The following is a 26,061-nucleotide window of genomic DNA, read 5'->3' as shown; positions in this document are numbered from 1 at the left end:
GCTTTCCATCATCACCCACTGTAGCAGGCCTGGGGCCTGCAAGGCCTCCATGGAGGTCAGAAGCCTGAGCTAGGCCACACCCCAAAGCCAGGGATGGCGCAGGCTGCAGAAAGCGAAGAGCAGAGGATGGAATTTTGTGGGAGATGTGGAAAGGGAGCCTACACTTGTGCTGGTAAATAAGAGCTTCAGTGCAGATCTATGACCAGTTAAAGCCTCCTCCTGTGAGTACAACCCTTGCATGGTTTCAGCACAGGCCACCTTGCTGCCATGGCTGGGTGATGGTGCAGGTCATGGGCATCTCCCCAAAGGCATCTCCCCAAAGCTGAACCTGGTTTGGATCCCTCTACCCCATGTACTCCTCCACTGCTTCCCAGCAGGCTCTTTACTCCCATCACATGTCCTCAGTTGTCCCATGGGATTTGGAAAAATACCTCACTGCCTCATATGAAACCAGTTTGCTGAGCTGTGGCACTGCCCACACTTTATTTCAGGTGCTTTGAACAGAAAACTACAGCCCATCCTCTTTATTGAAAGCTACAGAGCAGGGAAAATAGGTTTTTGAAGACATGCAACTTTGAGTTAATTTACAAATTGGTGTCTTCTTTTACCAAAGTCAGGCAGTTACCAGCAAGCAGCAGGGAATGGAGCAGGCAGAGCCAGGAATGATGTCCACAAACTGCAGGGCCACCTTGGCACTGAGCTCTGAGTGATGTGAGCAGCCCAGGGTAGGCTGACTCCACATCTGACCCAACTTCTCCATGCAGCTGAGCACTGGGCTGGCTGGGAATGCCAGCTGGGATCAGTGTTGGCTCAGGAGTGTCTGAGTCTGTGAGCTGTGCAGGTCTGCAAGGGAGCGGCCAAACCACGACCAACTCCACATGAAATGAGGCTCATGGGGCTCTAAGGCACTTCTGGCATCATAATTTAAGGTACTTTTGAAATTATTACTGGAAATATTGAGTGTTCTTTTCTCTCCACACCTAAGCAGTTCAAATTTTAAACTTTCTGCAAGAAATACTGAGTGATATTCACTCTGCAGCAACTAGGAATGCATATAGCACAGTAAATCACATTTCATTTAACAAAGCTGCAGCTGGTAAGAACTTTCATAAAAACCTTTTACCACTGTCTCAACCCAGTTATCTAATTCTTCAAACTGCACCTATTCTTCACTGAGAGTTCCCAAAATCCTTTTCAATACCAGTCCCAAAGCAGCAATACTGAATTACACAGCCCATGCTGACAGCCCACTTTAGAGTCCTGGGTAATGCCATCACCACTCTATTTGGTGCTGACCAGAAAAAATGCACAGCCCATCCAAACCACTCCCTCCTCAAGCACCCTCAAAAGCCTAAACTCTACCAAGCTGCTAAGAACATGTTGTGTAGGGAGAGACAGCCCTTTAGTACATGCTTACATAATTTTTTTTCTGAGAACCTAAGAGTACTTGAAAAAAGCTATTAGATCAAATTGCAGCAGCAAGGACTCAGGGTTTTGGAACTATAACAGATGTCACACCCACACCCAGAGGAGGAACTCTGCATTTACAAGTCACCTAGAAGACTGTGCAAAACCTGACATAACTCACTGCTCTGTAGTACATCCATGTGACAATCTTTTTCCAAAAAGGCAAAATATTTTCCCTAAGCAGAACTATCTGAACAAAACAACTGAAAACTCAACAGTAGTTTCAAAAGCAAGGATGGTATTTTTTTATCCCCCTTTCCAACTAACACATTTATCTGCATCCTAATAACAACCAAGGTCTATACAAGCATTTATTTGGGGTTTGAATTAAAGGTAAAATATTTGCAGCTAAATCTATTGAAAAAGTAACAGGATTTTTACCAGTTCAGAAGAAAAAGAAGTGTGAGGTTAAGGCAAGAAAACTGGCTCATGGCGAAAAAAAAAAAAAAAAAAAAAAAAAGGTTGTTCCTGCGGGAAGAAAAAGGCTGTTCCTGCTGGCAGTAAAAGAGCCTCTTACCTGTGGTATGCCGTACTTGTCAATAATCTGCCAGATATACCAGTCTTCCTTCCTGGAAGCCTTCCGGAATTTGAAGGTAGTGACAAAGGCATATTCATCAGGCAGGCCTTGTGGAAATACATCCCTGGCATGGGGAGGGGAAAGAGAGCAATGTATCAGGCTTAACAGTGAAAAGCAGAACTTCTTAAACTCTCTCCATGTCCCAGCAATGCTTTCTAAAAATATCATTCCAGTTCCTAAAAAATCTGTTTTATTTGGAAGCCTGAAGAGAGATGAATATGAGCTTGTGCCCTCCAGGTTCTGCCTTTATGGAGCCCTTTCATCAATCCAATAGTGAAGCTCTCAAATTGGCTAAAATATAATGGAAATCTGCAGTTGAGTATCCATCATGTTAAAAAGGTTGTTTTTCACTTCATGCTTCTGTTCATGAAACCTGTAAATAATTCTGTTCTGTTCCAGATGCACTGGAGACCTGTGACTTCAGAGAATGACCAGGCACAACCAAAACCCTCGAAATGTACCAAATTATATCAACAAATATTATAATGTCTTCCCCAAAACAGGCACTATAACTCATGTCTTTGTTCCTTAGCTGTCAGCCTCAGATAACAGAAGTTTCTCAAATCAAACATTGCGAACATATCAGGCAAGATTTACCCAGTGTGATACAACAACCCATGCACATAAGCAAACACATCAAGTAACCAAAAATCCAACACTGTTTTTCTCTACTCCATCATAAAAACCTGTCATTGCATGGGGATGCAGGACAGACATAAGGGATAACTAATCCAGTATCACTATTATTTTTGTTACTAGCCATTATTGGATGCCTAAGAACGAGAATGAACACAAAAAACATTGCTCTCATGCCTGTGGATCTTTGGAATCCAGGTGTCTAATTCAGAGACAAATGCCATTCCTATATCAATAACTTTCATGGATTTATCTCATACAGACTTCTGCATCCTCCCCTTGAACTCAGGTAAACTTTTGACATTCACAACATCCCTTTGACAAGGAATCACCCACTACTGCCCATTGCATAATGAGCCTCCTCCTCTTTGTTTAGGACCTCACTCAGTTCTTATCAGGGAAAACACAATGAACCTATTATTTTTCTATCTTTTACACAATCCATGATTTTTCAAACTTTGCTTATAATGCCTCTCAGCCATCTCTTTTCCCACCTGAAAAGTCACAGTTAACATTGTTCTTCATGTCCAAGCCAGCCTGCTCCTATGATCATTCCCAAAAAAACCCTTCATAAATATCATGTCTTTGCTTCAGGACGAATGAGCAGTCAGGCATAAGCACTCGATACAAAGCAAAACATAATGGCAGTAATTAATGAAGAACAAACTATGAAATGTGGTCCTAATGAATAGTTAACATAATCCATCACTATGCAGAAACTGGCACAGTCCAAGGCACATAAAACCAGAAGCCTTTAATTGTATTAAAAGCAAAAAGTCCTCTAAATTTCCAGAATACTGTTTTGCAGTTGCAGCAAAGGTTGAGATCCAGTCTTTCCTAATGCCAAAATATTCAATCATATTTTAATCTGTGCTTTGAATCTCTTATCTTTTCAGCCAAGTTATACATTCAGAACATTCTGGTTTCATCCACTAATGTGGCTTTTGCTGTATAAAGTGCTCCTGCAGGATATGCAGCATTTTAAGTTGGTTTTCCCTCTGGGGAGACAGAGACTCTGAATTCTTCCAACACAAAAGAAAACTGAACCAGGCTCCCACTAGCTCCCTTAAGAAATCCTTCCTTTAGGAGAGCAGACAAAGCTGTATCACTTCTTGGTACTAGATTTTTTAACCAGGGAGGTCCCAGTTTCCTGGAAGTTAGCAAATCTACAAGAAGGGTGAGAAGGAGCACCTGGAAGTGAACAGAAGTAGGATCTGGAAGGAGGGTTGCCTTAAACTAGATATTAGGAAAAAATTCTTTGCTGTAAAGGTGGTCAAGCACTGGAACAGTCTACCCAGGGAAGTGGTGGATTTGCCGCCCCTGGAAATGTTCACAGAAAAGTGTGGATTTGGCACCTGGGGACATGGTTTAGTGGTGAACATGGAAGTGTAGCATAACAGTTGGAAACAGTGATCTTTTGGGCTTTTACAGACTTAACAGTTTTATGGTTCTGGACAGCTCTGAGCTGGGAACAGGAACATCATTATGCAAGCTTAATTTCAAAAAGGGTTTTCAGATGTTTATTACCCAGAGAAATAAGTGGGAGTTAGGTACCTAAACATCCCAGTGAGTCTGGCCACACCTCATCACACAAGGCTGACAAACAGCCCATCAGGTAGATTTAAACTGACAGAAAGCCATAATGACCCATTACCTGCCATCCTCAACTGATTTTTAAAGCTGCTGAGGAACCAGCTGCAGGCTCCCAACAGAGAAAGGTTTCATGCCAAAAGGAAATCTGAAGGCACTCTCATTGCTTTGAAGATGTGATAAAAGCTGTTTCTGAAGTCATTGGTCCCTGTATCTTTTACAGAGCTGCATTGCTACATAAATAACAAAAACTTTGTTTAGCAGTTTTAACTTATTTCCTCACTTAAAAATTATCTGCATCTAGAAGTTCAGCTTTACTTGGGGATCCAAGAGCAGGATTTGCTGTCCCCAGAAATGTTTTATGTTCTTCTTTCACACAAGGCTGAATTGAACTGATGATCAATATTGTGGAACTTTGCTGGATGCCTGGTACCTACAGGGAGCATTCTGCCAGCTCCTTGGTCTATAATTCTGACAACAGGATAGATTGCAAAAAAGGCCCTTACAAAACTCCAAGACAAAAGAATCCCCAAGTGCTGCAGGTTAGTCTAAGAGTCAATTAACTCAAGTACAAGGTCAGGTGAATCACAACTTTTACAAAAAAATAAAATCAGTAAGGAGGAAGAAAACTCCTTTAACCATTGCTGGTTTTCAATATATAGCAACCTTATCACATGCTTTAATTTGCAATAAGAGCTTTATCTGTGACAATAAGCATGAGATCCTCCATCTATAGTAACACTATGGAAAAAATTATATTATCAGTTCTCATTTCAGACACTCAGTGCAACAACATTTAATAGAGTTTTTACGTTTGGTGAGGAAGAGTGTAGTTAATGTACTTGAGAAATTGGGCCAATTTTATAACAGCTAAACCCGCTAATATGTAATGTAACCCATGAGATCTGCAAAACCAAGTTGGAGAAAGTTCATTTAAACATGCTTCACATCACCAGAGGCTCTTAGAATCACAGGGAAAGAAAAGAAAAAAAGGGAAAGGGGGCATGGAAAAGGAAAATGCTATAGAAGTATGTGCCTCATACATCCTTGGCAGACATCTTTGTGACTTCTACTTCAGAAACCTCAGTGGTTTCTGAGGTAATACTCTCTAGGTAATTTCTTCCTGTCTTTCTCTGTCCTACATGTGGTAAAAAAAAAAAGGCAATCTGTCCTAAATCTCACTTGCTGTCGTTTAATTTTCCCAAAACAACTTTTTTCCATAAGAAGCCATGTGAACAACTTGTTCTCCTCTCTTGCTGCAGTATTTTCTGTGTTTCTCAGCTCTCCCTACAGTCCTTTACTCTTCTACAAGACCAAAAAAGCCTCCAGTCATTCCACCTCCACTGTGCTTTATCTCCTTTACCTTGTTAGAAATAGGAGACACTCATGGACCTCTTGAGATCATCCCATCTAAAAAAGGTTTTTCTTGTGTTCAGATTTCATTGATTGAAATTGTTCCCATTCCTTCTTGTCCTGTCAGTGAATAAGACTAAGAAGATTCTGACTCTCTCTTCTTTGCTTCCTCCACATCAGATATTTATACACATGGGTAAGATCCTCCCTCACTGAGTCTTCCCTTCTCTAAGCTGAACAAGCTTTTTTGTCTCTACTTGTCTTAATATACAATATTTGTTTGGGAAAAGTATGAAAAAAGGAAGCTTTCAACAGGTTCCATTTTCAGTGTGGGAGTTTTCAGTGGCTTTTTGTACAATTTGTTCTCTTGGAAGGGGACAAATGGTGAAACCAGGGCAGGAGCTCATGGAGAAACCAAAGGCAGCTGACTGAAGTCAAAGCTGACATCAGGAGACACAGATGAACACACCAAGGTATCATGCCCTAAACAACCCAAGACTCCCTATTGGTACAACACTGTGCCAATATAAAGAGCAAATAGATCATGACCAAAAGCTTGGCCAAGCATCAGATAATTCTGTGAGGTGGTAGCCAAGATCATGTTCAAGTCAGGCAGAACCAGACCAGGCAAGAGAAAACTGAGGATGGACATGGCCAGCAGGAAGGCCCTGGAGTCACAACTAGGAGATACAGAACAAAAGGGTGAGCCAAAATCTTGGCATTAGGCAAGACACCAGTAATGAGAAACAAACCTGAGCGTCCAAAACCAGAAGCCTACAGCACAGTTTTGGCCAGAAGATCCACTGAGGAGCCATGAACAAGCAGTAGGACAGCCCCAGTTACATGAGGAAAACCACCAGCCTCACTCTGGGGCCAGCTCAGGCAGCTGCAGAGCCCTGTGAGGCCCTCAGTGATCAGGTCCTGACTGAAGCCAAGCTCTGGCTGCTGAGTTTGTTTGCTCACAGATGATGCCTCACCACAAAGAGTAAGAAAGTTCATAGTTGTGGGTTACAGATCAGAAGATGAGTAGGCACATTTCCCAGACAGCTAATCTGGCACTTTGTAAATTTCTATTGCTTGTATAAAAGAATACAAATCCTTTAAGCAGATAATAAAGTGAATTACATATATTACTCAGTCAATGATTTTGTACCTAATTATGAGATGTTGCTATCAGTTGCTAAACATTGCTGGAGGTTATCTGTGAGCCACGACAGATGTTTTTGTTTGGTTTATTATTCCAGTTACCAGTTTTGAGCAGCTTTACAAGATTTCATTTTCTGTGAGCAATGACCCTATGTGCAGCATCTCAGAGTTCTGGCATGGAAATGCTAAAATGAACCAAATATGCAAACACCTTCCATGGTGTTATATCCATTTGGGTTCATTCCCAAATCACAGGAGTGTGAAAGTTACAATACATGAGGCTGAAAATGTGAAAGTCTCCTCAAATTCCATGTTTCAGAATCATTCAAAAGGAATTTTATTCTTTTCAATCTACAAATTAGGGATGTTTTACTTCTAATTGTTCTGGGTGATAAAATATTCTGCTTATTTTAAGGACAACAGCAACAACAAATAAATGGGTGTAATCTGAGCAGATGGAAAGCTGTCATAGCTGGTTGCTCTGGCTTCACTCCCTCAGTCTTTCTGAGAAAACAACAACAGAAACAGCAATAACAAAGTTCTTAAACCCTTACTTTGAAAAAGGAATTCAAATGGACAACTCTCTGTAATCTGTGCTAACTTTCTCCAGTGGTTAATTAGATTTATCCTTACAACCATGCCCTTCCTCCCTGCTGGTTTTTGATGTCAAGTAGCCACTGCCTTTTAGCCTACCATGACCCTTTACCAATCTTTGATGTCCCAGAGGTTCCTACAGAGAATGATCCCTTCAGTTGTTGGCTGCTTCTTAATTTTACCTGTCTACACTGCAGTTCTTGGATTTTTCGCCATCACACTGCTTCACAGACCTTCAAACTGTCATTCACTCCATTTCTGCCTACTGAATTATGGAAAATAAGGCTGGACACAGCAGCAGTGGTGACTGAGCTGTGTGATATAAAGATTATCAGCTCATACTTGACAGTTCCTGTTTATACTGCAAGAATCGCTCAATTTTTCATAGTATCACCCAGAACCCAGAGATCACAGTGAGACTAATGAAACAGGTTTCTTACCATCCAAGTGAAATAGGTTTATGGTTTATTTCTATCCATACTCAGACCAGTTAGATATATAACAAACCTAAGATGTGTTTAGCTGGCTGTGTTGAATCAGATCACTGATCATGACTCTATTTACCCTTACACTTTATTTATGTGCTCTAGAGAAAACAGTTTTCCTCTCAGTATATCTTGGTGGGGTTTTTTGTTGGTTTTTTTTGGGTTTTTTTTTTTTTTTTTTTTTTTTTGTTTTTTGGTTTTTTTTTTTATAATTATATTAACATGGAGAAAGAGGGGGAGGGAAAAAGAACACATCAATCCTGTTGGTTCAATGATGAAAAAAAAAAATTGCGAAATCTAGCAAATGTAATTCAGAGGACAATCTCAAAAATGCAATGAGCTGAGAAAAATAGCTAAAAACAGAATAAAAAATAACAGACCTCATCTATAAGAAATAAAAGTATTATTGATTTCTTTAAGCGAAGTTCAAAACAGAACTGAGAAATTTACTGCAAAAATGTTAATGATGACAATTCAATCTATGGCTCATAGTTACTAAGTGAAATTATGCACTCGTTTCAAGGCTAATGCTAGCAGGGCTCAAGTGACAACCCAAAGAAACCTTTGTGATAAACCGTGACACAACTGGCAGCCTTAGGTCCTAAAAGACTCTGAGGATTGACTCCACATTGACACAGGATTAAAAACTGCTCATTCTTCTACAAGGACAGAATTCATATGTGCTAACTGGTCACAGCATTTACCAGCAAGTGGTCTCTTGGATTTAGCAAATTTCTATCTCAGTGGGACTGAGATATTCAATATTCCATTTAGAAGCCACTTATGTGGCCGTAAGTTCTTTTGTGAATGTCTTGATACTGCTCCTCAGAACCACTGGGATGCACCAAACACAACTCATATTCTGCCAGGATGGAGCCTGTAGTTACTGCTGAGACTCCTGACCACGTTGTGTATATTCTGTGCCAGCTGAACTGCAACAGCTGCTCAAAGCAGAAAAATACCTTTAGGTACCAGATAGCTACTACAAAGCTAGCCTAGAGGAACCAAATAATGTAAGGCAGAGGCTCAGATGAAAATAAAGTGAAAACCCAGGGTACTCACTCAGTTTTCTGAACAACAGGAAAGCTTCCAAGCCGTACATAAGAACTCTGAATCCCATCTTCTTTCATTCCAAAAATCTGCTTCACACTGAATGAATCCATCAGGTCAAATCCTATTAGTTACAGAAATATAAAGAAAAGACATTAATTAATCCGATGTGTTACACAAATAAAAATAAAAGACATTAATCAGGTAGTTCTATATCTATATATCTATATCTATATCTATATCTATATATCTGTGTTGACCGCACTGTGGGGCCTTCTGAAGCGGCCTCCTAATGTTTTGTTTTTGCATCATCATTTGTGCTCTTTTTATTTCTTTAATAGAAATCTTCAGTTTTGGCACTTCAGTTGCACCTGTCCCTTCTGTGTTGCTGCACCATGTGGCCACAGCACCGTGGTGCTCCCGAGGCCGGAGCGTTTCCCCGCGCACCCCGCAGGTCCCCGGGCTGTTGTTGCTGACCAATCCCTGGCTGCTCCACTGCTGGACAGGTCAAGTATCACCAACAGGCAGCGACACCTTCCCCTAGATCAGGTTTCTTAAGGCTCCATCCAGCCTGGTCTTGGAAGCTTCCAGGAATGGGGCATCCACAGCTTCTCTGGGCAACTTAACCTAGTGTCTCTCCACACTCATTGTAAAAATCTCATTTTCTATCTCCAATCTAAATCTACCCACTTTTAGTTCTAAACTGTTGCCCCTTGTCCCATCACTACAGACTTTGATAAAAGGTCTCTTTATTTCTTGCCAGACCCTTTCATATATTGAAAGACCATGAGAAAGTTCCCCTAAAGCCTTCGCTTTCCAGGCTGAACATCCCCAACTTTCTCCAAATTTCTTCACAGCAGAGGTGTTCCAGCTTTCTCAACTTTTTCATGGACTCCACTGTGTATCCACTCCAATGGTCCAGGTCTTTACTGAAAACTCTTTGTCCAAGAAATTTGACCACATACATTTTTCGTATCATTTTAATACAACTTAGTCCAATCAACTTATCATTATCATGAGCTATTAATCTTGCTGGAAGACAGTTGCCTAAAGCTTCTGACTCTGTTCTAACAAGGTATTTTTAGCTCAGTCTTAAGCTAAAGATTTAGCTCAATCTTCAGCTTAAAGCTTAACCCACAAATGAGTCTAGGCAGCTCCAGCATGGTCCCAGCCACAAAGAACAAATGGTTTTGTGACATGAAGTCCCAGGTGCTAAACCCTGAGAGGGATAGTGGGGGTACAATGGTGCCATGAATGCATCCAGTTCCTGGAGGTGCAGAACTGTGTGGATGCAAACATCCTGCTTTTAGCTCCAAACTGGGTCCACAGGGCACAAATCCAAGGTATCAGCCACTCCCAGAACAAAACACACTGGAGTTAGAGGCAAAGGTGTTGTAAAAGGCAGGTTGTGAGCAACTGAGCAGAGAATATGTGTTTTAATTTTATTCAGGCTATTCCAACATTATCTCCCCCTCACACATGCACAATTACACACATTAACTCCTGGATTTGTAATTCCAGCACACAAACCTGGTGACATTAAGTGTAGCTTATTTGGGTAAATTGCTTTTAAACTATGGCAGTTCTTTCAACTTTGTTCAGTTAGCGAGCTCTTGAAACTTTTCTAGGATAGATAAACATTTTTATGTGATGAAATTAAGCCTGAAGATTCTTGGGTTTCTTAGTTGTCCTCCTCGACCTTTCAGGCTGAAAGGCACTGCTGAACTTGAAAAGAGTTTCAGCAGGAAAAGGCACCAACCTAATGATATTATTCTTCACATTTATATGAATAAATAGGTGCAAAAAACTGTGTGGGCCAGTACCTAGGCAAATCAAAATAGCAAAAAGCAAATAAAATGTAAAGTTTCTATCATTTTCTGGATGTTTTTCTGAAGAAATTGCTACTTCTGAGGAAATATAATCTTAATTGTTTGCAAAGACAGAAATGGCTGTCTGGTGCCAAGTTGAGCCCTTTAGTATTACAGTAACTTTTCTGGCTGTCAACAGCTCTTCCTTTTTGTCCACTCCATTTTCAGCTATTACTGGGCATTTGGGAGGGCAAATAAAGCAGTTAAAGTGCTCCAGGGCCTCATGGCTGCACCTCATAATCACCTCTGCAGCAACTCCAGTGATACACCCCTCCAACACACTGCAGTCAGCCACGATTGCAGCTGTAAATCAGAGTAAACAGACCCCACCAGAACAGGAGAGCTCCCTCCTGGCTGTCACAAACAACACCACAACTTGTCCATACACTCATTCCCCGATGCAGTACAAATCCCTCATCCACAGGCGCTGAGGGAAGTAATTGAGTGCTGCTGGCAGGAGGAGACCACTCTGACTGGGCAAGGAAATTGTTAACCACTCGCACGAGAGGACCTGTGGATGGAGAAGGCTGAAATGCTGCCCAGGTGACATCCTAGTGTCCAGTCACCAGAGGCCCCCAAGCTGTGAAATCCTGCTCATTTCACAGGTCTTGTAAAGCTCCCTTGCTAGAAATGCACAAGTGCAAGATACGGTGACAAGAAGCTCCTGCCAAGTTTTCCCATCATTAGCTCAGACCTAAAGCTGCTCTTGTTATCTCTGACAACTCAAATGAACGTTCACATCAGGAGCAGCTCTGAAGCTGTGCACACTGGTATGCTTTTCCAGTGGAAACAAGCATCAGATTCAATCAATCTCTTCTTCTTTTCCTCCTGAATTTCCTATCAAAATGCACTTTTAAAAGCCTAAATAACGCCATGAAACAGAAACACGGCTATCAAAACTACTTTACAAACAGAATTTGGTGTAATGGAAATAAGTCATGCTCTTACAACATAATGCCATTTATGTTTAGGATTGGATAAAGCATGAAAGTAAATCATAATAGGATTTTTTTACTTTTATTCAGACTATGGATTGGCAAATTAAAAATTGCTTTCTCTATTTTTAATTAATTGATGAATGAAGATGGCTCTTTGAAAAATTAAATGTAGATACAGGAAGAAGTTAAGGTGTGTCAAAGGCCATACTCAAAAGCAAAGGTTTTTTACTTTAATCACACTATTAATTTATTCTGTGCCAAATTTAAATATTGCCCAGCTGGTGAGATAACCTCCACTATTGGATTCTCCATTTATAACCCAAGCCCTTAAAGGTAAGGGACACTTTGGTTGCTGAAAGATTTCAATAGAATTACAGAAAATTTGTCATCAGGCCATACACTAAAAAATTAAGAACTCTGCCAAGAATGAGATGCATCTCACCTAATTTTAGTTGTCTGAAAAGGAGACATATGATGGATGCAGGTTTCCTCAGTTTCTTTGTGAGTCAGCAGAGAAATTTAGGAGTAATTAAGACAACTCATCTTGAAGACAGGCTGAACCCCTACCTGGAGTACCTTCTTCCTTTCAGCAGAAAGGGAGCTCATACAGACAGGAATTTTTACTGAAGTTATCTGAGATTTATTCTGCTTACAGGGAATGCTATCCATTTTGTGCAGAGAGTAAAGCAGAGGTAAAGAGGACAAAAATGTTAACAAATCCCACATAACTTATATTCACATTGCTTTATTTGCCATCAGAATTGTGTAAATGTTGCAGATTTTTAAATTCAGCTTGATTAACCAGCTATGGTTTTCAAAATCTCTTCTGAAGAACAAAGAAAGAAACAAACCTAAAATATTAGGTTTGTTTCTTTCTTTGGCAGATCACCCAAGTGGAACACACAAAGAAACACACACACACCTTGGCAAGCCCAAATGAATTTGTGAATTAAGAGAATCTCTAAGATTGTTTCAGCTGAAGGACAAGCAAATATATTATTATCATCACTATTACAACTACTAGTAGTATTACTACTGTTAGTAATAATATTACTACTAATGTTACTGTTATTTTGTTTACTTTGTGTGCCTGGAAGCCCTTTGCATGGATTGTGTTCTCTTGACTTTAGGAAAGGAACTGGGATTGTGAGGGAGACAGCATGGAAGTTTTAATTTTTATTTTTTTAGCCTTGAATTACAATATCAATGTAAAAAATAAGCAGTGCCATGATAATTTCTGCAACACCTGACCAGGACATTTCATCTGGCAGTGTTTGTTCACTAACAGTGCAGTAAAAACTGTTCAATGAAATCTTTCCCAAAAGAGTTAAATGTGTCACACAGCATTTCTGTGCTGGAGTTACAGCAGAAATAATCTGTTCTTTGGTTTTCCCACCACCAAGGAGGCACCATATTGTCAGCAGCATATGGAAAATGAAATGTCACATGTAACTTCCCAGTCTTCTTTACAAGTGAATGGGAAAGAACAGACCTGCCTAAATTAGCAAGGGCAAAGATGATGTTACCTCATGCACCATGCCCAAGCAGAGGGTAAAAGGGTAGGATTTTCCTGTTCTCAGCTGCTTTGATTTAAAGGGTGGCTTTTTGTATAGCAGGGCAGGTGTGGTTTTCCAAATGGCTCATAAACTGCTTAATCAGTAATGCCATAAACATGGCATTTAATAAAATGCTCTTTGATCTTAAGCCTCTTACTTCATTAGAGCTTTTAAAACAATATGTGGCCACTGAAACCCTCTAACATGATTACATCTCCTGAAAGCCAGCAGACCCGAGTCCATATTAAAATTAAAATAGTGAGCTGAAAGAGAAGCTCAAATTTGTAACAGCATACTTGGCTTGAAAAGTAATTTCTTATGCACTGCTCTGCTGATCAAATCAGCCGAATGTCTCACTGCTTGAGAGTTATAACCCCTTACAGGAAGCAGCCTGTGTTCCAGAATCAGAAAACACACCCAGATCTTTCTGTTGCAGGGAGAAGATGGCAAAACTTGGCACTGGACAAATTATACATCATGTAACTGCAACATACAGCCAGGTTCTCTTTCACAGGACAAATGTCCACAGTGCACCCAACACCTCAAAGCATGGCCAAAGGATGATCCAACAGCTCTGTACTCATTCTGTGATCCTACAATGTTGTTTAAAGATTTTTATCTGAAGACCTGACTTAAAGGGGCCATGGTTGGTTGCCCTGAGTATGGGCTGTATTTCTGCCTGGCTCCATTAAGGATCTGATGTGGGCAGCATGGTGGAAGATGTTGTGCAGGTTGAGATTTTCCTGACTCTCCTGTCTTCAGGGCAAAAAACCCACAAAAAACAGAGTAAGAGAGCAAAAAATGTAAGTTTTAAAAGCCAGAAAACACAGCAGTGAGTACATTTTGAAAGGCTTCTCAAAGCAGGATAGTCATTGACTTCTTGTTTTGCCCAAAGGAGCTTTCTGAAAAAAGTCTCTTGCTTTGTGTTCCCAAGGATCCCAAGATAACACTTACAGGGGGAACAACTGGGCTACTTCTAACTGTGAAAGTTTTTGGCGAGACAACAGCCTGGAAAGGAATGTGGAAAGTGAGAAAGGGATCAGGAAAGGCACTGGACATCATAGCCTCGAGTGTGGTGTCTGGAATGTGTTTACTACAGCGGATTGCCAGCCACGGGCACTAATATCAAACAAAGCAGCTTTTGCAGGAAATGTTCCATCCTCTGCTCTTGGTCCCAGCTGAATTATCAACCTTGTCAATGCATTGATGAAGTGTCACCAATGGCCACGATCAGGGGAGTTGTCATCACCTGCTGCTTCACTGACACCTCTGAAAACAGCAATCTGTACAGCCTGTGATAAAACAGCTCATGGTACTTTTCCTGGAGGATGGTCAATGGCACTGAACTTTATTCAGTGTATGAATTCCTATGAAAAACAGTACCACTGGGAGGCTTTCAGCAAATACATTAACTTGTCTAACATCTCTGTACTCTTGAAAGTTGTTTTCACAATTTCCTGTGTCCACAGGGAAGAGCCTCTATGCCCTCAGTGTTCAACTCCTCCAGTATGGTCTGCAAGGTAATTGCCACTTTAAGGAGCCCTCATTTTTGTTACTTTAGTTCATTTCTGTGCTAATATATACTCTAAAAAAAGAGGAAAAATATGCTTTCATGCCATAAAATAAGATTTAATGAGATAGGTCTAGCAATCAATTATGTCAAGACAGAGTGTAGATGAGGTTATTTTTTTTTCTCCTGTATCTAAACATTTGGCATCCTTGTCTTCCACAGTAATCTATGCTGAAAGCATCTATTTCTGGACAGCCAAGATGTGGTTCAATTCAGGGCTGGAGTAGCAGTGTCCAAATTCCAAAGGAGAGACCATTTACTTTATTCACCATGTGTTGCTGTTATTGTTATAATTGCCATTATCTGCTACGGGATTTTTGATGCTCCTGAAATTTCTTCCTCCACAGGAAAATAAACCCTGACAAGAGCTGAGTGAGTACCACATTTTAAGACCTCACTGAAGCGCCCATCTCCAAAGATCTTCGACTGCATCTAATCTAAGCCTACTTTGCTCCTGTTTGAAGCCATTTCCCCCTGTCTGGTCACCACATGTATTTTCAAAATGTCTCTCTCAGGCTTTCTTCTTGGTCCCCTTTAAGTACTGAAGGTTTCAAGAAGGTGTCCCCTGGCCCCCTCCCTTCTTCTGGCTGAGCATCCCCAAATCTCTCAGCCTGTCTTCACAGCAGAGGTGTTCCAGCCCTCTGAACATCTTTGTGGCCTCTTCTGGACTTTCTCCAACAGTTCCATGGCCTTCTTATGCTGGGTACCCAGAGCTGGATGCAGCGCTCCAGATGGGTCTCACAAGGACAGAACTGAGGAGCAGAATCCCCTCCCTCAACCTGCTGCCCTCAGGGCTTTGGATGCAGCCCAGGGCACTACAGGTTTTTTGGGCTGAAAGTGCTCGTGGCTGAGCATGTTGAGCTTCTCATCCACCAGCACCCCCAAGTCCTTCTCCTCAAAGGCTGCAATCAACACATTCTCTGCCTGGATTTGATCTTGAGATTGCTGAGATTCATGTGTAGGACCTTGTACTTGGCCTTGCTGAACTTCATGAGGTTCAGCCCCACCTCTCCAGCCTCTCCAGGTCCCTCTGGATGCCATCCCTTCCTTCCAGTGTGTGACTGCACTCACAGCTTGCTGTGGTCAGCAAACAAAGCTGAGGGTGCCTCAATCCTACTGTCCATGTCACTAAAAAGTGTCAAATGGTGTCAGCCCCCACACCAACCCCAAGGAACACCAGTCACCACTGGTTTCCACTTGGACATCGAGCCATTGACCATGACAATTTGAATGCCAACCCATCCAATCCCACCTGTCCAATCCATGTCTCTCCAATTTAGAGACAAGCGTGTCATGCAGCACAGTGTCAAAGGCATTGCACAAGAGCAGGTGCATGAGTCTTGCAGCTCACACTGTTCAGACTTGTGCCATTGCAAATGTTTGTAAAATTTTTTTTCCAGCTATCTCTGTCTGTCAGAAGAAATTACTACCAAAGTCTTACAAAGTATAAGAGTTCTGTCTTCTTGCCTGTTTATTTCACTGTATTCTACCTCTCCAGAAAAAGGAGCAGCTTATTTTGGGTAATTCACGCCACATTCAGCTCTCCCAGCAGTTTGATTCAGCATCATCAGTCAGCAGTGGTTCCCTGACTTACCCCCAAAACATTAAGGACTGCACCTCTGGAGGAACAAACCAGAGATTTATTGGCTGCCCACAAGCCCTACATGAAGCACTACAGTGGTGACTAAATGGGCTGAACAGGTCACTTAAAAAACTAGTTAGCTAAATTTTACAAGACGCTTGCAAGGGAATTTTGGAACTATAAAACTTTCCAGAGTCTGTAGATTAAGGGTCTCAAGAGTGCTTTAAAGAGATTCTTGCTATTAACCTTTTTTCCCAATGATGTTCCAGCTGGGATTCAAGCAGCACTTCATGCTGACCCAACTTTCTTCTCACCAGATCCCCATATTCCAGTAGGGAGAGCAGCTAAGAGCTTAAGCTAATGATGAGGTTTTGCTAAAGCAGATGGAACAGGTCTTACACCAGCATGAGAGAGGTATCTTCCAGCAAGCCTAGTTACCTTCTAGGTCATACTCAATAAGATGGCTTAGAGCACATTTCAGATGGTGTCAGTTTTATAAAATTTATATATCACATTTACCCCTGGTATATGATGCCACCACTCAGGCTGTTGGTTTACTGTTCCTGGTTTGCTTACTCTCCTTCACAGCACTGGAAAATATAATTTCTACTTTCCCTTGGCCCCAGAAAAGGAACAAGACACAAGAGTCCCATGCAGATCACAAAAATGAGTTTGATCTCAGCTCGAGCACCAATCCACATTTGGGATTATGAGGAGCAGAAACATTACTTGAGCTGTACAATGGAGTTATACTTCAAAAAGGAGCAATTTTCCAGAGGCAGTGAGGCAGGTGAACAGGTAGTCACTGAACTGAAATATGGGGCCACTCTTTCAAAAACATCAGTCTAAAGTTTCAGCCAAAACAGAAGGGAAAAATACAGCACTTGGTATCTTCACACAAGAAAGAAAAGATAACACTTCAGGAAAGATAAAACTAATATAAACCAGTAAGAAAATTATGCCAAAGATAGGAGAGAGAATTTAAAAAAAGAAGCAAGTAAGTGAATACACAATCCTAGGCACAACACCTTGTGTAAATGCTGCTGTAATCTAAGCCCCAGCTTGCTGTAAAAACAGGAAATAAATTCATGTATACAGCAGCTGCCTCTGAGGCAGCACCTTTCAACACCTGATCCCATGTTAATAACACAGCACTTTATGTGGTGCATTGTTCTGTTTATCTACATCTGTCCCCTGCTTCTCTCTTACCCTTATGCCTCTCCAGTTTTCAAACAGTTGCAAGTGGCATATTGAACAACACTGAAAGCTGGTTTTGACACTGAACTCTTTGGCTCATTACTGAAGGCTTTTCTTGTGTTGAAGTCATCTCCATTTTCTCAGTAATGGACACTCGGCTTCGTGCCACAGGCCCTCTTTCAGCTCCTTCCTGCTCCAGTGATTTACAAGATTAAACAGGAGTTCATTACTCCTTTGATGTCCTTTGTGTGCCAGATAGGCTTGTACCAGCTGAATTACCTGAGACTGTTTGTATTAGGTTCTGGTTTTAATTAGTTCCTCTATTTTGAAAGCCTCTTTTGAGTTCTTCAGGTGTCAAGGTGCTCTGTGTTCCTCCAGAAAACCATAAAATGACACATCTGGAAAGTCATCCCTTGGGATAGCAGTGGGGAAGGGAGGAGCTCAGTACAAGCAATTATTTTTTTTTTTTAGTATTACTTTTAAAGTAAAAAAAGGAAAAGCATCTTAAGACCTGCTAGATTCTCCTTGCAATGCTGCCTGGGCTGTAAGAAAACTCGACCAATAAGCTGTTCATGAAAATAAAAATATTTGCATTAATTTTAGGTGTGATGAACAAGGCATAACATGAAAGCCAGTAGGGACTACTCTTAAGGAAACTGTCAAGGTTGCTTATGCCAGGTGACCAGTAAAAAAAAAAAAATTAGACTTCCCAAAAACTTGTGCACTGATGTCATCAGAGAGAATTCTCATCAGACAGACTAATTTAACACCAAGCATTAGGAGTATTTTGTTCAGATTCTATATATGCCTTCTTCTCCTCATGTGTCCACAATAACCAGAAAGCTTGCACTGATGAAAAATCCATGGGATGGTTTCTGAAGGAGAATTAATCTAAAATATTGGGACTGAAAAATATCTAAAAGTATATCACAGTTAGACAAGCTATCGGTCTTTTTATAGCCAAAGGATTAGTTGCTTCTTGGGCTATGAACAGTCAAAATTGAATTTATTTCCTTTTCATCAATCTCAAATGCACTGGAATAAGAAAACTACCTAGATTGTTTAACTTCTGGGAGAAAGCAAATACTACCAGTGGAAGAATCACTTTCATGTGCATGATTAACTCTTGCTGAACCTTCTTTGTGAATGCAGATGTCAGAATTTGTCACTGCTGGGACTCCGACCAGAGAAAGGCTTTCACAGGGACTGCTCTGCTGTTACCAGTTCTCTTCCTAAAGAAGCACATTTTAAAGTAAATTCAGCTTTCCTTCTCCATATTTTCTGACATTTTTGAGAAGCTCAGCCAGGCTACTTGCTCCAGGACAGATCTGATATTGTCAGGTCATTCACTGTGTCAGGAATCCACTGAGATCCATGGCCTTGTGTAACAGCTACATCTCTGACCATATTAAGAGAAAGGATTTATTTAAAACATGTTTTTTTCCTAATTCAAAGAACTCACCCCAGCTCTGTTGGTGTCACCCTGGTTGTGCATACTTTAGAGGGTGCTCTAGTATTTCCAGGCTCCTGATCCAAATGCTCACTTTGGTGACTTCCTACTCCCTGTTGGGGTGACTGTGCATTTTCACTCACCAATTCTTCAGTTTCCTGTAGAAGGGAAATCCCTTGGCTGAACACAAACCCTACAGAAACCAAGGTCCCCATGTTGGATTACTGGTGGATCTGGACACTGGGCATGCACAATTTACAGCCAGCCCACAGGACTGCAGTGGTTGTGCTTAGAAGCCACAGATGATTTATTGGTAATTATTGGCCTGCTTGACCTGTTGTGTTTTTTTAGTTACTGGATATTAAAATGCCTTTAAACACAAGTGAATCATTTGTCAACCTGTGAAAAACTTCAAAGACCTTTTAAATGTAGTGATTTAGGCTATAGTGTTGAGATTAACTATTGCACAGTAAAATGGTAGAGTCACAGAATTCTTAAGGTTGAAAAGATCTCTAAGATCAAGTCCAACCATTCACCTAACACTGCCAAGTTCATCACTAAGCCATGTCCCCAAGTGCCACATCTACATGTCTTTAGAATCCTTCCAGGGATGATGATTCCACCAGATCCCTGGTCAGCCTGTTCCAGTGCTTGATTGGATGAATATCAGTGAAGATATTTTCCTTAATATCCAAACAAAACTTCCACTGGCACAACTTGAGGCCATTTCCTTTGGTCTTTTGTTACCTGTCTTGAGAGACTGAGCCCCAGCTCACTACACCCTCCTCTCAGGGAGTTGTAGAGAGCAATAAGGTCCCTCCTGAGCCTCCTTTTCTCCAGGCTAAACACCCCCAGTTCCCTCAGCTGCTCATAAGACTTGTACATAGACTCCTAAAAAACAAGCCAACAGGACCTCAGTAAGGTCACTGCACTGCAGGTATCTCATCTACCAGCCCAGAGGACAAATCCGCCTCACAGCACAATTTTCTCCAGCTCACAGGCCTCTCACATAACTCCTGTGACTACACTTATGGGTCAGCTGTTCCTTCTGTTTGCTTCTCATGACTTACAGTCGCTTTTGCCAGATGTCTCTATGTCAAGTAAGGTCACTGCACTGCAGGTATCTCATCTACCAGCCCAGAGGACAAATCCACCTCACAGCACAATTTTCTCCAGCTCACAGGCCTCTCACATAACTCCTGTGACTACACTTATGGGTCAGCTGTTCCTTCCCTTATTTGCTTCTCATGACTTACAGTCGTTATTGCCAGATGTCTGTATGTCAGAAACTCAGTTTCAAATTCAGCTCAGACCAGTTTCACGTTTTCTGGGGGACTTCCCAGAGAAAATGTGGGGAGAGAAGGAAATAAGCCCTGAGCCCTATCCCATTAGCACTGCCTAGTGACGGGTCACTGGAAAGCACGAGAGCAAAGTGACTGTGCCACGGCACAGCAAAGCTTCATCCTTCTGCCCCATCTCTCACAAATGTCACAGCTGCTTCCAGTCCTGCCTGTGTGTGCATAACCCCAAGCATGGAGGGGAGAGTGGTGGTGTCTGCACCAACAGCCTGCTCCACCAGCACTGCACAGGGGCTGGTGCTGGTGACCACCGTGTCTCTGCATCCTTGTCCCAAGGCAGTGATCCTCACAAATATCAGCAGCTATTCATGGACTGTTCACTGGCACCTTGGGGGCTTCCCAAAGAGATTGCCAAGTGCAAAGGGAGGGCACAATGCCTGTCACATAGGCACCATAAATACACTTTTTTCCTCAGGAGGACCTTGGTCGAATGCGCTCGATCTGCAGGTCCAGCAGCCTGGACACTCCAGTTTTCTCATACTACCACGTGCTTTAGTGGGCAAATATAAATAGTCCCAGGGATATTGTAATTAGCTAGAGAGTTTCTGGCATCTCTGGAATGTAAACCCTGTGCTGCAAACCACAGGAACTGGAGACACACTGACAGCTAAACACAGCCACTGCAGTCTGTAATTGTAGAGGACCAATTTTACAACCAGTGCCTTCCTTGTAAAATGCCCAAACACCCTCTAGAGAGTCACAGAAACACACAAAGGTCATAAATGTTTCAGAATTTTGGTCATTTTCACATGGAGGTTTTGGAGACAGGGAAGAGAGCTGGAGGCTGAGGTCAGTCTGTGGTACAACCCCAATGCAGTTTCTGCTGCTGTTCACACACACAGCCTGTGAGGCTGCTTAGGAGTTCAAGTCAGGGCTTTCATGTTCCTTCCTTGCCCCACTAACACCATCCAGTAAGGGATGTTTGATGCCATGTGTTGGTTGGAATTGTCCTTCCCCAGGGTTTATTTTTCTTAGCACTCTGAGGAAATCACTTCAGGCATTTCTTTACTTCCATGGCAGAGTCCCTGAAAGCAGCAGCCAGTATCTGTTGAGGAGTATTATCTCCTCTGGTAATGTTCAGGACTAGAGCTCAGCTCACTCTTAATTCCAGGGATCATCCAGATTTCTGCAACCAAATCCCATATCCAGCAGGTCTAGTCTAAAATACAAATAATTTAAATGGTGAGTCTTAAAACCTCAAGAAGCATAATTCATTTTAAATAACATTCATATGTAGCTTTGATACAATGTTATGGCTCCTAAAAATACACAAAGGTCACATCTGCAGGATACAAAATATTATAATTGTGTTTTCCTGCTTGGTCATAACCCTTTCTTAAATGCTGATGGAATGAAAATGACAATTCAGCATACTAAGAAGTATTAAATACTATGAAGGTGGGGAGGGGAGTGTTACTGAGTATTTTAGGGCAGATGAGTTAAACCCTCTTTTGTCTTCATTTCTCTTTCAAAAACCCATTTGAAACAGTGCCCACAAGAATGCTCTAAGGACTTTGTTTAAACCATTATTAAGTATTAGTTTAAAATATCAGACTTCCTGGAAAATAAAGTGATATTCTAAGTAGATTCCATCCTTTCTTTCAGAATTCCCTGTTGCTTTCTAATGCATTCAGCAACATATTCAGTGTTACATTCTGAATTCACGTTATGTACTGTTAAGCAGATGCTGCTTCACTTCACTGACAAAATTTTCTCAGTAGTGGAGTAAAGCTGCCTATATATTCTTGCTCATGCAACCCTATTTCACTGCAGCAGCCCTTCCTGAATGCTACAGCTGGAGATTTCTTATTTAAATGCTTTGAGACCAGAGGGTCAGAGAGTACAAACCTCTGCTCTGAGAGCACTCAGGACTATCCATCACTGTTTGCTTGTCTCCATCAGTACTACTTCACCTCTTGTCCCAGTGCTTCATATCTCTGACAGCTTCAAGCCTTCTTCTGATGTCTTGAATGTACATCTTAAACAGCTGATAGTCATTTCCTATTGCTGCCTTTGTCCTTCAGCTTGAGTGGCTCCCCTATCTCCCTCCTGCTGTTCTCCTGATTTATTAGCAGAGAGCAATATTATCTCCCCTTTCCACCTGCACACTGCAAGATTAACCAAACCCAGGATTTTGATTGCTTCTCTCTGCCTCCTGAACACACTAAGAGCTCCTCAAGGCTGAATCCATCTTTCCTGAACTGGAAAGGAGGTCTGAAAGACCAAGGAGGTCTGAACAAACTTTTCTAGATGAGCAGTAACCAAAAGCCCTGTCCAGTCTCAGGAATTCTTCCCTTCTCTGTCTTGTCCAGTAACAACCTTTTCATTTTCCCCAGCTCTGCAGGACTGTGATGTACAAACAGCTGATGACTAAGATCCCATCAGTTCACACAGGAGGAGTTCATAGTTTACAGTCCTGATATTGATCCATACCTACCAAAACAGGCCTTTTAAACTGATCAACTTAGTTGGAAAAAAAATATCTGGGTTTTGGAGCCATTGATCCCAATCCAGAGTGGAAACTCACAGGGGAGATTAGACCTAAAACTAGATCCTGAAGGACTTCATCACTGCACACACTTGAAATCATTATTCCCTTTCCTAGAAACTTCATTATTGTCTCCCTGCCAGGCAGTTTCTGGATCACTTTACATTTATTTATCTCTACCCTTTTTCACTTTAGCAGTGACTTTCAATACAGTACTCAACAAAAGCAGATAGATGAGAGTTACTTAGTCCAGTTTGTCTAAAGAAAATAAATAATTATCTTTTAAAAGGAAAATACTAGTTTAGAGCTTTGGCTCTCCTCCAGATCACAATGGGGTTTTTTGATGCAGTTATTTGATTCCGCATGGAGCCACCCTCACTACCCTCACTGCTATTCTCAGCCTCTGACTTAACAAAATCCCATTAATTATCCACCTCAGCCACACCACCGTTTCTCCTTATTTCACGTCCTCCTTTTGTAGCTCATTTTATGTTTTAGCTTCTATTTTTACTTCTGCTGATACAGAGTGGCTCAATTCATCCACTTAAATGCAAACACAGAACTAAATGTAGCAGGTCATGATATGACTTGTATGCAGGTAGGGTAGACAAGAATGGGCTGGAATTGGTGATGCCTTGTGTGAAACAATTGTCTGTGCCTTCTGCTGCTGCATTTCACCCAATAAAAATATAAGAAAAGAAAATTATAATCCTCAAAAAATTTTTGGCCCTCTGACCCTCAGTTCTGAAGTCTTGTTTCTCTCTGAGAGAGGAAAATGTGTTAAATCTAAGATTTTAGATACCATTTTCTTTGTCCCCAAAATGAGATTTACTGCAACTTCTACTCCACAAGACTGCACTTTGTGTCCATCTATAAACGAGTTTGTGCAAGATATAGCTCTGAAGCTCAGTGTTAGGAGCCTGTTGGGCAAGGATCATCTCTGGTTCCTAGAGGAGCGCAAGGCACAGGTGTTAACTTGAAATCCTTGTGGATATGAGGAGCTGCATGGCAGAGGAACAGGCTCCCCCTGAGTGCTGTCCCCCACAGACATCCCAGAGCTGAACTCCCTGTGTGTGAGGGAGCAGGACAGGCTGTGCCTCAAAGCTCAAGTGCAGTCCCCTTTGGGCTAGAACACATTTCAGCACAACTCATCCTTTTGGAATGGGAAGCACAGCACAGTGGGCCAACTGAAATTTTCCAGTTTAGCTGGAAGAAGGTAATGTTTTTCTGTTGGAATAAGACCCAGGAGCCCAGAGTCTCCAGAAAATGCTATGGAGAAAGTAAGGAGCTCATAAGGAGTGGAACAGCACTTTGATTTATATGATCCATGTCCAGCAGCACAACAATCCTTAGCAGACCCAGACTACCTGCTCCATTTTTTCCAAGAAAGAGGTACACATTTTCCTGATCACCAGTGACAAGATGAGAAATAAATAATTTTTCCACCATACTGGAGCATTCAGAAAGCCTTCTACAATCCTCTGTATTGGTGGTGAGGGACTGAAGTTGTCACTTTCAATTAAATGCTGTAACTAATCTGTTGTTAAGACACTGAATGCAACGGTAAACATTTATAGTGAACAGATATCCCTTAGGTTAAATAAATGACAGCCCTGAATGATCAGCCTGATCAGATGTTGAAATTAATTTCTGCTTATGGAATTTTTCCCTAACACAGTGGTTAAAAAAAAATCACCAAACTGGAGGAGTGCCCAGAGGATCTATGAAGTTTCCATCTTTGGAGAAACTGAAAACTCAATTATACAAAGTCCTGAGACATCTGATGTAATTTTAAAATGGGCCAAATTTTGAAGCAGACCCTATTTTGGGTGGGAGTTTGGACTAAATTATTTCCATAGGACCCTTCCAACCTGAACTAACACACAGATCCAAGACAGCAAAGTCATCTTTTATGTTAATATTCTGAATATTGACTTCTTTCCTAGGAGGGAAGTGGGACTTGAAGATAAAAGGAAAAAATACCTCAAAATATTACAGAAGAGTCTAAGAGTTTATATATATGTGTGTGTGTGCATATATATGTGTATATATATATGTCTGTGTGTGTGTGTGTGTATTCATACATGCATACATAAATATTACTGCATATAGGCATGTACAACTCACTCTGCCCAAAACTTTGGTGCCAGATCTGAATTGGGATTCCTGTCATGTACATTGTTCAACAAAAGATATGTTTTAGAAGTCAAATAAAAGCATAGAGTCTACTAGTTAGCACTTAAATCAAAATTCAGATAAACATGAACTGGAAATAGGAATCCACTTGTAGCTCAATTCTTCTGGAAAGAATCACATAGAAGGTGATCATCTGAGCAGGGACACAATCCTCCTACTCATCCTGAGCAGCAGCTTCCACTGCAGATAGGTTCATTCAGAATCAGCAGGGCTGTGTTTCTCCAAAGTTTGTCAGCCCAGAGACAGAAGGACTTTCAGGACAGGTTAATGCAAGACCCAGCAACAGACAGCAGTTCAAAATAGGTGTTTGGGGATAATCTACTCAGGTCTAATGATCACAAAAGATGCTACCACCCAACATTTTCACAGGCTCAGATGTATTCAAAATGCAGCCAAAATAAGCTGCCCACAGACTGCACAGTTGGAGCTGATATTTTGTGCAGGCAGTGAAAATCCTGCAATGAAAGTATTCTGAGTGAATAGCAAAGCTGTCAAACACTGAGCATTTCTACTCATAATCAAGCTGCAGGAGAACCTTCAGCCTCCCACTGCAGTGACTTATGTCCTTGGGTCAGTCACAATTATTTCCAGTGCAACCTTGATGGGCATCTTTCCTCTGCAAGCAGCTCAAGAAGTCTTGGGAGGCTAGAAAAGAGGCACAGTCCATGCAAATATCTAACATTAAGTCCTTCAGCTGGCTGAAAAGATATATCAGAGCTCACAGAAAAGCAGAGCTATCACCAGACTGTATTTCCCCTTGATCTCTCACCAGTGCTTCAGAAAATCTTTTATTTATATGAATGCACACATAAACCTTTCTCCAGTGGTAATTACCACTGTGCTTGGATTTCCACAACAATCACAGATCAAATAAATGGACATTAAAACTCACTAAATGTGCAGTGGTGAGAAAAAAGTGATCTCCAAGACTTATTGCACTCCACTAAGCTCCACTGGCTT

At 41.4% G+C, this 26,061-nt stretch overlaps 1 protein-coding gene across 2 annotated transcripts in view; it reads right to left on the bottom strand.

Moving 5' to 3' along the window:
- COL22A1 (collagen type XXII alpha 1 chain) overlaps positions 1–26,061 on the bottom strand; it is a 238,530-nt gene that overhangs the window by 146,121 nt on the left and 66,348 nt on the right. For both annotated transcript variants that reach the window (XM_039731540.1, XM_039731541.1), the window contains exons 5-6: positions 8,911–9,022; positions 1,985–2,108 (exon numbers count right to left, since the gene is read on the bottom strand). In XM_039731540.1, the coding sequence (XP_039587474.1) occupies positions 1,985–2,108; positions 8,911–9,022 (236 nt within the window). The remainder of the gene's footprint in view (positions 1–1,984; positions 2,109–8,910; positions 9,023–26,061) is intronic.

This window comes from Passer montanus, unplaced genomic scaffold, assembly GCF_014805655.1.
Source record: "Passer montanus isolate IOZ18808 unplaced genomic scaffold, ASM1480565v1 scaffold78, whole genome shotgun sequence".
Classification (NCBI taxonomy): Eukaryota; Metazoa; Chordata; class Aves; order Passeriformes; family Passeridae; genus Passer; species Passer montanus.
Note: the sequence above shows the minus strand (reverse complement) of the source record. Positions and strands in the feature narration are given on the sequence as shown.